Below are 12,827 nucleotides of genomic sequence, written 5' to 3'. Positions count from 1 at the left end.
ATCAATTTTGAAAAAATCCCATAATATACTGTAATTTTTGAATTTTGACACTTCAAATGATGTGCATTGCAATCATAAGGCTTCTATACCCACTGATCAAGCTGTGGATCCTACGTCTACGTAAGTCACAGTTTAATATACAGTTGTTACATTTTATGTCATGCATTCAATGCCTACAGTAGAGACCGTGCCATTTTTGTATCCAATGATTTACTCCAATAATAAAAAAACAGGAATGCGTGTTACACATATCTTTCATCTCATCTCCCGTCATGTCTTCCCGGCCAATCAGGGTGGAGGATGACTCTCTTTCTCTCAAAGGCACACTGAAAAAAAATGATTAATTCAATTTAATAATTCAGCTGATGAATGTGCTGCTGATGCTCAGTATGTTTGTGTTGCTTCATTTATCGGTATAAGTTATGTTGAAGAAGCGTTTGTGATTCACGCCTGGACATCTCGAGCTTAGCTCCTGATTTAGTTAATAGATTAAGGACGATGATATAAACCACAATGTATTGGAGAACTTTTGCTTGTATTGGTGGTCAGGCTTGAATTTGATGTGTGTGCAATCATATTAGATGTTGATCAGTATTTATGTAACCAATACAAATAATGACACCAAAAAAGTACATACTGTACTGTATTGTCACAAAGCCACTGTCGAAGCAAACACATGGATGAAGAATTTATTTTATTTATGTGATGTTAAATCCCAGTGTTGGATATGATTCATAACTACTTTATAGTTTGTCAGTTATGATGAACAAAATGTTTTATGACATGCAATGTGCCATGCGCTAGATGCTTAAAATAGGGCCCAAACTAAATAATGTTGTCTTTCAAATAATTATAACACTGAAAAAAATGATTCATTGAATTTTATATTTTTTTAAGGTAAGTGGTTGCAATCAATTTATTTAAGCTACATTTAAACAAAAGTTTTATATTTTATTTTACTTTACTAACCTTTTTGTTTAAATGTAGCTTAAATAAATTAATTGCAACCACTTACCTTAAAATTTTTTTATTAAATTCAATGAATCAGTGCAGCATATAGAGGTAATTAGTGGTTAATGCACAGAGATATTTATACCGGGTTAAATAAAAGTTAAAGTACCCCTGTAGTCGATAATTTTTTTTTGAGTGTCAAAACAGCATATGCAAAGATTTTTTAATAATTTCGCCATGCATTAAAATGGCTTGAATGTAACTCTACAACCTTACCTCATTTAGTATGCAAATCTATAAATACAGTGAATAACTCAACTGGCTCGGACCATAGACATATATGTACATAGATGCTGGATTCTGCAGATCCAGACACGTAGCTAATGGTTTCACGATGCGTACATGAGTTATACAAAATATTTTTCTCTGCTGATGTTAACAGGTTAAAGCTCACACACATGTACATGAAGCAGCTGTGCTGTGATCATTTCTGTGCCGAGTCTTTGCGGCATCCATAAATAATCGAGCTACTGATCCACTCGTTCTGTGTTAATGTGATTGTTTACACTCACCAATTGTGTTGAATAATAAATTTGCACTAAAGCATATTTAAAATACCACATAGACATATAGACAATAAAACTTGATTTTCAACACAGGGGGACTTTATTAAGCTGTACTGAAAGCAGAAAATAATTTCAATTAATTCCCCACATATTTAATTTTTTAATCAGAGATAAGTTTATGCATTTGTATATGCATTTAAATCTTAAAAAAAACAAAGGCTTTGCTTTTTCAGCAAGGTTTGGTTTCTGTAATTTTTCTTTACTATTTATTTGTAAAAAGCAAAGTTCTGACCATTATTGAATCACATATTAGGGTTTTGGGGGTATGGTGACAGAACTTCCAGTGACTCGTATTCCATAGGAGCCTTGCCAGTTTTTATTGTCTTGACCACCATGTTCAAAAGAGATGAAGCGTAGACCAGGACCATAACCTTTAAACGTGTGTGTCACCTATGAAAGAAGACATAAAAGTGTGGTTACATTCAGTGTCCATGAACTTAAAACTATCCACAAGTTTCGGGGGTGCTACTGTAAAACTAATGTTGTTGCGCAGGGACAACATGTACTAGTGATAGATAAATAAAGCACTGAGACTCTTGACTGTATCGAAGTATGATTCAACAAGTGTCGAAAACAGCTGCATCTGTTGGTTAATAAAACATAAACCTGTAGCAGTGGCTTCTGGAAGAAGCTCCATCGGACAAAGCAACCAGCTGATCAAATTCAGATGAATTTTAAGGGATGCACCGAAATAAAAAATTCTTGGCTGAAGCCGAATAAAATGAAAAACTCAGCCGATGGCCGAATACCGAAAAAAATTCTAATTGTTCTGTCAATTTTCTCACCAAGTTACATTTTCAGAATGTCCTTTTTACTATATTTGTTTCACTTTATAACCATTATTTTTGTAACATTCCAGCAGTCATTATAGGGCTTTTTTACACCTGGTCACTTCTCTGATCAGCTATAGACGGTTTCATCGGACGGACGCACGTGATACACGTCTGGATCCGAACCTTACTTCCGGTTTCGTTTTTTAATGGTCTAACACTAGTTGCTAAACTGATCTCTTGAACAAATGCCTCGTCGAAAATAACAAATGTTTTAGTTTCCTAAGTAATCTATGTGTTGTTTTTTTTTGCTTGTTATGTGAATAAACTACTGTTGTTATTTATTCTTAGCGGAGTTTACCGAAAGTACGTGCGGACCGCGACAGCCCCTTGTTTATGTTGTTACTGCTGAAACAGTCTATAAATAGACTTGTTAAAACTGTTCAATTTACATTTGACCACATAAATGAGTCTTGGCTAAATTGGATAAATAGATAACCTGATATTTTATTTCCGCACAAAACGCAAAAAGCCTATTAATTACTCTGCCTTAAGAAACTTGCAACAACGCTTATATAACACTGTTGAGCAGCGAACGCGCGCCTGTGTGCACGGTCAAACGTGAGCAAAGAGATAGAGAGACCGTGACAAGATTGACAGGAGATGACAGAGGAAAAATCACTCAACAAAGCAGTCTAATAAAAAGCTTATTTGTCATTTAATAAAAGTGTGTTTGTTATTGTAGGACTTTACTGGTTCTATGAAGTTTTTATTACATACTGCTGAAGCTGTTCATTGTCTTTCTATAACATGAGATGAAGAGCTAAAGTCTCTCATTCTTCGTGCTTGTGCATTCAGTAGACAAATACTAATCACCAGTATTTTTTCATATGCTGCATGGTGTTCAGGCAGAATAATTTTGGTTGCCGAACATTCAGTGCATCCCTAATTTTAATGTTATATTATTTGTACAAATAAAGCAGTACAACCAATTAGTTTAATGTAAATGAGTTTACTAACCCAGGTGAATAAGTAGTACACTTACATAATGTACTTAAAGTGCTTTATTTTCACACACTAATTTTGTACTTAATATACTAAAAAAACATCTTTAGTACTTCTTAAAATGTTCTTAAGATTATCTAAGTGTACTTTACTGTGCTATTTTGAGACACCATGAATATGAACTAAAATGCACTTTTAACATACTATCTCTGTATTAAAAATTTTATTTAGTTAACACTTGTATTAAACGTGAACTCAACTTTTATACAAAGATGGGTTCAAGTTTACTACAAGTGGTACCTAAATACATTTTTAATACATTTTTAGCACATTTTAGTTCGTATTTGTGGTGTCTCAAAATAGCACAGTGAAGTGAATTTAGATGAGCTTAAAAACATCTTAAGAAGTACTAAAGATGAATTTTAAGTATTTTAAGTACAAAATTAGTGTGCGAAAATAAAGCACTTTAAGTACACTATGGAAGTGTACTACTTTTTCACCTGGGAACTCACTACATTCCAGTATAAGTTCATATTTATTTCAATGATCTGATATTGTACAGAATAATGTTCATATGCACATAATCACACAATTATACTGTATGTACATACAATACTATCTATAATGTATTATGTTGGACAAAAATGTAAATTAGGCAAAAAACTCATAAAGCTTCTGGGTTTTGATCATCAGGAAGGCTTTATTGTGAACAATTAATTCGTCCAGATTTTACCTGTGTCCAAGTGGTTTCAGCGGGCACAGTCACATCAGCCGGCTTAAATGTAGCAATGACCTTTCGATTTTCATTGAGCAGTGACACAGTAAGCTTATAAACACCCCCACAGTCATCTCGAGAGCTGTACCTAAACACAGACATACAAAGAAATGATTTCCTATACACTAAAGGAAGACAATAGTGAAGTAGATGCTAAAGACTCACCAGTCCTTCACAGTCACTTCAGGCGCAGAATCTAAATATGCAGCATCATAACCACTTTGCAGCAGAATGATCACTTGTTTTTTAAGACACAGCCTGGAAAATTGTACAGAAATGAACATTGAGACCCAAAGACACCCAGAGTATGATCATAAACTCACATTCACACATTATTATTGTTGTCTATTCCTGTAGTGACGAATAATTTTCTCTTACTGAAATGAGGTGCAGAAGTATGAAGCCACTGCATCATCTGGCATCGGTTCAACTCTCCATTTGTCTCCACCGCTCTTCGTCAACTCCCAGTAATTAAAACCCTCTTAAAAACACATGAGATCAAAGCTGTTTATAGACTAAGATGGCTACATGTTACTGGCCAATGACATTGTCTATATATTATCTAAAACTATTTTAACACGACTCTTAAATACAGTATGGAATTACTTACAAAAAGATATTTGTAAAAATGTGTCATCACTACAGGACCTTATAAATAAAAAGGCAACTGTACACTGTCAGAAAAAATGTCAAAATATACCCAAGCTCAATGACTTTTTAAAATGTTTTAATAATTTATTAAATATTATTTTCCGTATTTAGTTAGGACTCGTCCCACTGCGAAATGCCTTCTGCGTTTCTATTATAGTTTAGATTATTATTATTATTTGTTGTTTATTATCTATGTTTATTTATTATTATGGATTATTGCATTGTACCGTAAATATTTATTTGGCTTCTTTAATTAGATGCCATTTCCCTTCAAAACAATGTTTAGATGAATTATAGCAGCAATCGGTATAAACCATTTATCACTTTGCTATACCAACTTTTACCATAATACAAAAAACGTTTACCAACTTGTACAAAATACCTTTTCCTTCTTTATTAATTTATGTTTAGTCATTTAAATTTGAATTTTAAATATATTATATTATATATTTAATATAAAATAAACAAAGAAGAACCCAATAAATAAATAAACATTTAAAACATTACATTATCGTCATTGCAGGAGTGCAATTTGCTGGTTGTCCTGTAGGTGACCTTGTAACTCTGTTGTCTTAGATGCACTTATGAATGAACGATTACTCCAGAGCACTCGTAGATCTACGATGATTTTCAAGTGCAACTTAAGTTACGAAGCTTTTGGGAAACAGCCCGTAATTCTAAAATGATTCGTACGATCGTTTTTACGATCTACTTAGCCTTACGATGCTTTTGGGAAACCCGGCCCTGGTTAGTTAAAATTTACAGAAAAGCAGGGCTGGACTGGGACAAAAATTCGGCCCTGGCATTTTGGCCCAAACCGGCCCACACTACATATATTTACAAATACCACCCATCTTTGCACGCCTTTAAGCAATAGCAACTCCAATTCCATAAAAGCACTAAGCCCAATTAATAGCAGGTAGAAAAGAGTGAGAGTTGACACAACAAACACTTCTAGAACGTGTTATTTATTAATGCAGTAAAACTGTAGCCTATAATCCACATGAATCCTTAAACAAGCTTCATCCTTCAAACATTTGTAAACATTTTTGTTAGGTCCTAAAAACACTATTCACTACACACCGTAGCCTATAATAAATAATGAACACAACAAAAATATTCCTATCTGATTAACTGTCATATTATATGTTGATTACAGTTTTTCTGAATTGCTAAAACACTAAACCCCAATCTCTGAACCAAATTCATAGCGGCCTAAACACATTCGTCATGCACTCTTTTGGCTAAACTCTAAACAAACTTCTGAGTAAAACACACATTTTACACTGCAATGAACTTGTTTTATAAATGCTAAACACAGGCAGGCTGCTAAAGATGAACACAACTACAACTCAGTTGTCATCAAGCAAACACAACAACTCAAAATTGTACACGCTTTTTTCTAAGGGTATTCTTTACCAATTGTGTGGATTGTAAACAGTCTGAGAGGCAGATGAAGAGTACCCTATGATGAAGAACAGGACACCAGAGATGGTGCAATTGGCAAAATTTGCCATTGAATTGCTGACTTTTAACAAAATACAAGTGCTGCTTACAGTAATATTAAAAACTGATTATTACTTGCAGTACTTACAGGAAAGTATTCACTACTACATTCACTGAACTAAACTTGTGTGATTACAGTAATAGAGCTTTTAGGTTTTTGGCAAGGTAGGCCTTTTGATCATTTTAGTATTTTTACATCTGATGGTAAAGTTATTGAAAGAGTACCTTTTTGGGCATTTGGATTGATGCTAAGCTTTTGTTTAATGTAAATATTGCTACTGTAATTGCTTGGCTTTTATTTTAGACTTTACTTTAAAGACCGAAAAGAAACTTGTAGAAGCTTCCTTTTTAACCGTGCTTGATTATGGTGATATATTATACATGTATGCGCCATCTTCTATGTCTTGATTCGGTATAGCATGCTTCACCACGTTTTATTACAAATGCAAAGTCCCGTACTCAACATTGTATTTTATATGAGATGGTGGGTGGGACATCATTAGCTATAAAACAGCACTAGTACATTTTTATTTATAATGCAATGTTAGGTAAACTTGTCTTTGCCTTACATACAAATATTTTTTTATGTTACTTTACTTACTGTCTCCATGTGAGTTTTTCAGGAGGTTTATAAGCATTTTGGAGCTTGGATTTTCCTGTAGCAATTAAAAGAGAAAAAGGTCATATGGAGCAGTGTCATGTTTTATCTACACTGTAAAAGATGTTTATGCAAGTCAATTGAATTGAAGTTTTTGACTATATAGTTGGCATAACTTTTAATTTATTTATTTATTTTATTTTGAACATGTATTTCAGTTTAAAAACAGGTTGAAATAATTTTACTTAATTTGTTTACCAAAAACTTGGATTTTTATATTTTTTATAAGCTCTTTCCTCATGAGGACTTTTGTCCAAAATGATCCTTAATATAGACATTTTGCAAAACCTGACCCCTTTAATCTTATGCACCACCATAAGTAGTGTCACCGAAAATGACTCTCTATTTGAAAATTCAATAAATGAATGTAAAGTTTGCAGTGCTAAGCAATATTGATTTTTGTTTAATGTAAATTTAATTCTTCTTTCCTGCAGTAGAAATAGACAATCAATGACTGTCCCATAATCACAGTACACTCATTAAAACAATGACTAAAATATAAAATGTGCAATACTTACCTACAGTGAGTTGAGCTTTTCAGGTTTCAGTAAATTACTGCGTAGAGTATATATTGGGTGCAAACTTCCTGAAATCAAATATAGGATGTAATGTAAACGTAAATGTGACAGGGGCATGTCTAAAAGTAGGATGGACCTCAATGCCTATGATTAAATTACATCATTTTACAATATAGTGGTTAAACATATTACCTTAAATTTTTTGAGTCATGGATCAAATCATTTTCCTGGTTGTTTCAATTATACCAGATGACGTATGTAGAGCGGCATCAATTGAAACGTAAACAATTTTTATCAGGTACATGTGCACACAGCTGAAAGCTATGCAACTAAACCGGTAGCTGTATATTGATATTGAAAAGCAACACAATTTAGTGACACTGTGACAACCACAGTACAATCAATATTGTCATATGATTTATTAATATCACATGACAATATGATATTAATAAATACCACTTACCATTTATAAGTTAATTGTACTTCGTTGGCAACGATGCCTAGCAGGTTGGTCCTATAAAACTCTGTGGCTATCATGTCTTGCCTTATCCAAATATCCGTCTTGCACTGCAAAAAATGACTTTCAAGAAAAAAAATGTTTTCAGTAAAAATAACTAAAAATTCTTAAATGAAGATGCTTTTTCTTGATGAGCAAAATGACCCAAGAAAATAACTTAAAATAACCAAAAATATCAAATTTAAGTGATTTTATGTATAAAACAAGCAAAACAATCTGCCAATGGGGTAAGCAAATTTTTCTTAAATGTTTCTTGAATTTAGTGTTTAAGAAAAATGTTCTTGATTTTTTTGCTTAGAATCTAAGTATAGAATACTTTTCTTGAAAATCATTTTTTGCAGTGTGGATATGAAAATGTTTCGCTGCAAAAGTTGCGCTTTTTTAATAAAGTTGCATTCAAAACTACTTAGAACACTATCTAGGGCTGCATTGAAAAGTAACGTTGGGTCTGCTCCCGCGTTTGATAAACAAAACTGCTTCGTCATAGTCTTGCTGCCCCCTCCCCTTTCTGTGATTGATTCCCTATTTCAGGGGCAAAATTGGTCCATAGTTTCCATGCAAGACTTGCAGCATGAATACATTTGCGCGCAAGGCAGCATGGGGAAACCCGGCGTGAAGCACACTGTGAAGGGACTTATTTTGCAATAACAACCTGCTGCCTGCATATTATTTCACTTATTACAAAGCTTTTTTAAGTAACGTAAGGAGCATTAAACATTTTGAAAGGATACAAACCTTCCGTGAGGAAACCATGTTTACTTTTGGTTTTAAGATGTTCAAATGTCACAAACTCTATTTGATTTAATAATTTGTAACTATAATGTCGGATATGTTATTAATAGACATTTATATTTAATTTTGTGTAATATTAAGCTTTAAAATGATTTGCAGCATCAGGGTTTTTAGTTTTGAGGGATAGTTATCTGAAAACAACGAACCTTGCTATGTCGCGACTGGCCAATCAGAATCTAGCATTTTAGAGAGCCGTGTAATAAGAAATGGTCAATGTAACAATAAGAGTAACACAAACAGTCAATATCTGATCAATATGATTTATCACCTTACCATGACAAATAACTACACAGATTTCTTATAGAAGGGGGTCTGCAAAAGCACACACACTGATGAATGTCCAAAACAAAAAGTTTAACACGAGTCAACAGCAGCAAGCAAGGTGTATTGCTTGAGTGCCTGTCTGACAAAATCAGCCAAAGTTTGATGGCACAGATCGCCATCTCCCAAGCCAAGGACTAAAGGGAATGATTTTGTCACCTCAGCCTTTCAGAAAAATGCAACCATGTTGGTCCCAACCTGTTGAAAACAGACAAAACACTTGTTAAAATGCAAGAAAAGACTCTAAATGCTTGATGCAGCATTATTATACAAATTTCATAAACACAAATGTACCATCTAGTTTTAATTGTCATGAAATGTATAAATTTCTGTGTTTTATTTCAGTAACCTGGCAATTTGCCCTTTATTAACACTCTAAAAATATTTAACCTCGGGCTGGGTAACTATAGGACCACATTTCTGGGTGAAAATGACCCAAATAATGGATTGTTTTAACCCTGGGGTTATTGTTAATCAACCATGTTGAAACAACCCAGTTGGTTTCAAACAACCCATTATTTGGGTCATTTTCACCCAGAAATGTGTTCTGTCCTAACTTTACCCAGCACGGGGTTAAAAACAACCCAATATTTTTTAGAGTGCATGTCAATGACTCGGATTCACTATAATTTTCTGCCAGTAAGCTCAATGTTCAGATTTCACAACAACCTGCACACTTCCCCTTATAGTTAAACCACAAAAAATGACTTTCTTTCTTGTCCTATTTTAACGCTGGAGAACCCACGGGGTCAAATTTGTTCAATAGAATAAATGGGTTTTTGTATTTTCCTGGGTTCTCCAGGATTAAACATTTAATTCGCTTGATCAGATTTTTTTTGGTCTAACTTATTTTCTTAAGTATTGTGCTCATCAAGAAAATGTATCTTGATTTAAGAATTTTTAGATATTTGTACTTAAAACAAGGCAAAAATACTTATTATTATATGTAACAAATACAGGTCTCAACATTAAGGCTTGTGCCGGAGTCCCAAGTTAATGTTTTAGATGGGCAAGTGAGAGACAATTTACTTCCGAGTTTTAACTCTATTCCTAAAAAAAAAATCTTAGTATTTTTGCCTTGTTTTGAGTAAAAATACCTAAAAATTCTTAAATTAGGATGCTCTTTCTTGATGAGCAAAACAACCCAAGAAAATAAGTCTAGTTTTTAGACCAAAATTTATCAAATTTAAGTGAATTTGTGGATTAAACAAGCAAAAACAACCCAGTCTCACCCCATGGCGTCAATATTTGACGACACTTGACCATGCGTCAATATGTTGACGCGGAGGGTATACCTTTCGCGTCATTTTTTGACGAACTGGGGACTTCAATACTATTAAGTCCGTTGCATTCTCTTTCCTATTTTCTTACCATTTTCTACCATTTTCGCGTCGGTTTAGGGTTAGATTTACATAATGACATCCCTACCCAAACCTTTCCCTAACCCCAATGCCAGGCGACAACTGTTTAATTTCGCGTACCTAATAGTATTGAAGTCCCCAGTTCGTCAAAAAATGACGCGAAAGGTATACCCTCCGCGTCAACATATTGACGCATGGTCAAGTGTCGTCAAATATTGACGCCATGGGTGTGAGACCGTGTTAGCAAAAAATGGGTTAAGCAAAAAATCTTGAACTTTTTTCTTAAACACTTAATTCAAGAAAAATTCAAGAAAAATTTGCTTACCCTGTTGGCAGATTTTTTTGCTTGTTTAATCCACAAATTCACTTAAATTTGATACATTTTGTCCAAAAGCTAGACTTATTTTCTTAGGCCATTTTGCTCATCTTTATTTAAGCAAATTTTGTGGTAAGCAAATATATATAAACCTTACTTTTCTTCTTTAAAAAAAATCACGCTGCTAATATTAATTGTGAACATTGTCTTAAGGTGTTGAAGAAGAAAATGTATTTATGTGAGATGCATTGCCAGATTAGGGTATAAAAAGGGATTAACCACCATATTGACTATCTTTGTATTTAGAGGAGAAAATTAAATAAATTATAAAATTTGCAGGTTAAACTGAAATTAGTATATTTAGGTACTGCATCTTAGCATTTTAACTGGATATTTTCTCTCACGGCTTCACAACTAGCTCATTTTGTGGTAGAAGGAATGAGAGCGAATATGAGTTATAGAGCCAATATCAATGAATTCTTCAGTTTCTGAGAAAAGTCATCAAGATGAAGTGAAATCAAATCAAATCAAATCAAAATATAGTTTAGATTGATGGATAGTTAAGGTAGAATACAAAATAAATCAATTGCTAAATAATTGACCAAATTGTTAGCTAAAAAATATATTATTTTTGCACGTGGAGGAGAAAAGCACCAATGAAGACATTCAAAAACTTTTCATTCTTAGTTAGGCCTACTTACATTTAGTTTGTTATTTACATTTATTGTTACTTGTAAACATGTTGTAAACATATGTATGGCATGTTTTAGAGCAAGAGAGATTCAGATCAGAATCACAAAATTTTTGCAGCAAATAAAAAATACATACTGATAACTTAGTCCAATGTATCCTGGGAGATACAACTCATAAAATCCTGAATATGTCAAATATTATTCCAAATTCCAACAAATATCTTTTACACAAGTCCAGATGATACAAATAATGTCATGAAATGATTTTTTGCTGATCGTTTCCACCCTTTCATGTTTCTCTGGGCAGTGATGAAATGTTATTTTTTTACTTATAAATTCAGCAACAGATATATTTTATAACAATGGGTGAAACATTTGCTTCCCCTGTTTCTTAGGGAAGAAACCAATCCCAGTTGACTTAAAGTGAACCAGAAAAGGAACTAGCCGAATGTGAACTCAATAAAGTGAACTCAAAAGAGGACTCTGTTCTCTTTTTGGTCCTCTTTAGAACTGAAGTGATCTCAGACCCTTTCTTGTTCACATCACAACTTCATAAGAGTGCAGCAGTTGATTTTGATACAGTGTCAAAACGACATACGAAGCGGACCGGGACCTCATTGATTTCACATATCAAAAAGAAATCGAACCACAAAAGAACCCAAAAGCGCTATGTATATGTTGGCTTTGTTTCAAAATGACCCAACTACACTAATAAAATAACCCAATAAAATTACCCAACTGGCTCAACCAAAAACAACTCAAAGTTATTTAGAGTTTAGATTTAATTGAGAGAGCATATTTATTGCCCAATAAAAAGTACATAGCCCTATACACAAACAATCAAATTTCTGAAAAAAAATATGGGTATACTTCATATCTCTAAATCTAAAATGACAGATGCCCAGTTAAAATTACAATTATCAAGTAAAAAAAAGTTGTACAAGTAAGGAACAATGTATTGGCAGCAGGTTGTTATCGCAGAAATAAGCCACGACAGTTTCTTCAGGACAAGTGTCACAAGCACATTGGTTTAATCATTTGCAAAAATTAATGTCGGATATGTTATTTATAGACATTTATATTTAATTTTTGTGTAATATTAAACTGTAAATGTCAAAATGATTTGCAGCATCAGGGTTTTTAGTTTTGAGCGATAGTTATCTGAAAAGAACAAACCTTGCTATGTCGCGACTGGCCAATCAGAATCTAGCATTTTAGAGATTCGTGTAATAAGAAATGCTCAATGTAACAATAAGATCAACACAAACAGTCAACATTATGATCAACATGAATTATCACCTTAGCATGACAAATAACTACACAGATTTCTTATAGAAGGGGGTCTGCAAAAACACACACACTGATGGA

At 33.4% G+C, this 12,827-nt stretch overlaps 1 protein-coding gene across 1 annotated transcript; it reads right to left on the bottom strand.

Moving 5' to 3' along the window:
• Positions 1 to 1,690: 1,690 nt before the first annotated feature.
• On the bottom strand, positions 1,691 to 7,539 carry LOC141369520 (F-box only protein 2-like). Its single transcript, XM_073876365.1, has 6 exons — positions 7,461 to 7,539; positions 6,886 to 6,940; positions 4,506 to 4,608; positions 4,293 to 4,385; positions 4,086 to 4,215; positions 1,691 to 1,967 (listed from the first exon to the last, which is right to left on the bottom strand). The coding sequence occupies exons 2-6, from the start codon at positions 6,920 to 6,922 to the stop codon at positions 1,827 to 1,829; spliced, it is 504 nt and encodes a 167-aa protein (XP_073732466.1). The 5' UTR covers positions 6,923 to 6,940; positions 7,461 to 7,539; the 3' UTR covers positions 1,691 to 1,826.
• Between the last annotated feature and the right edge of the window lie 5,288 nt (positions 7,540 to 12,827).

The sequence above is a fragment of the Misgurnus anguillicaudatus genome, chromosome 14 (assembly GCF_027580225.2).
Source record: "Misgurnus anguillicaudatus chromosome 14, ASM2758022v2, whole genome shotgun sequence".
Classification (NCBI taxonomy): Eukaryota; Metazoa; Chordata; class Actinopteri; order Cypriniformes; family Cobitidae; genus Misgurnus; species Misgurnus anguillicaudatus.
The sequence above is the reverse complement of the archived record's forward strand: the minus strand, read 5'-3'. Positions and strand labels throughout refer to the sequence as shown.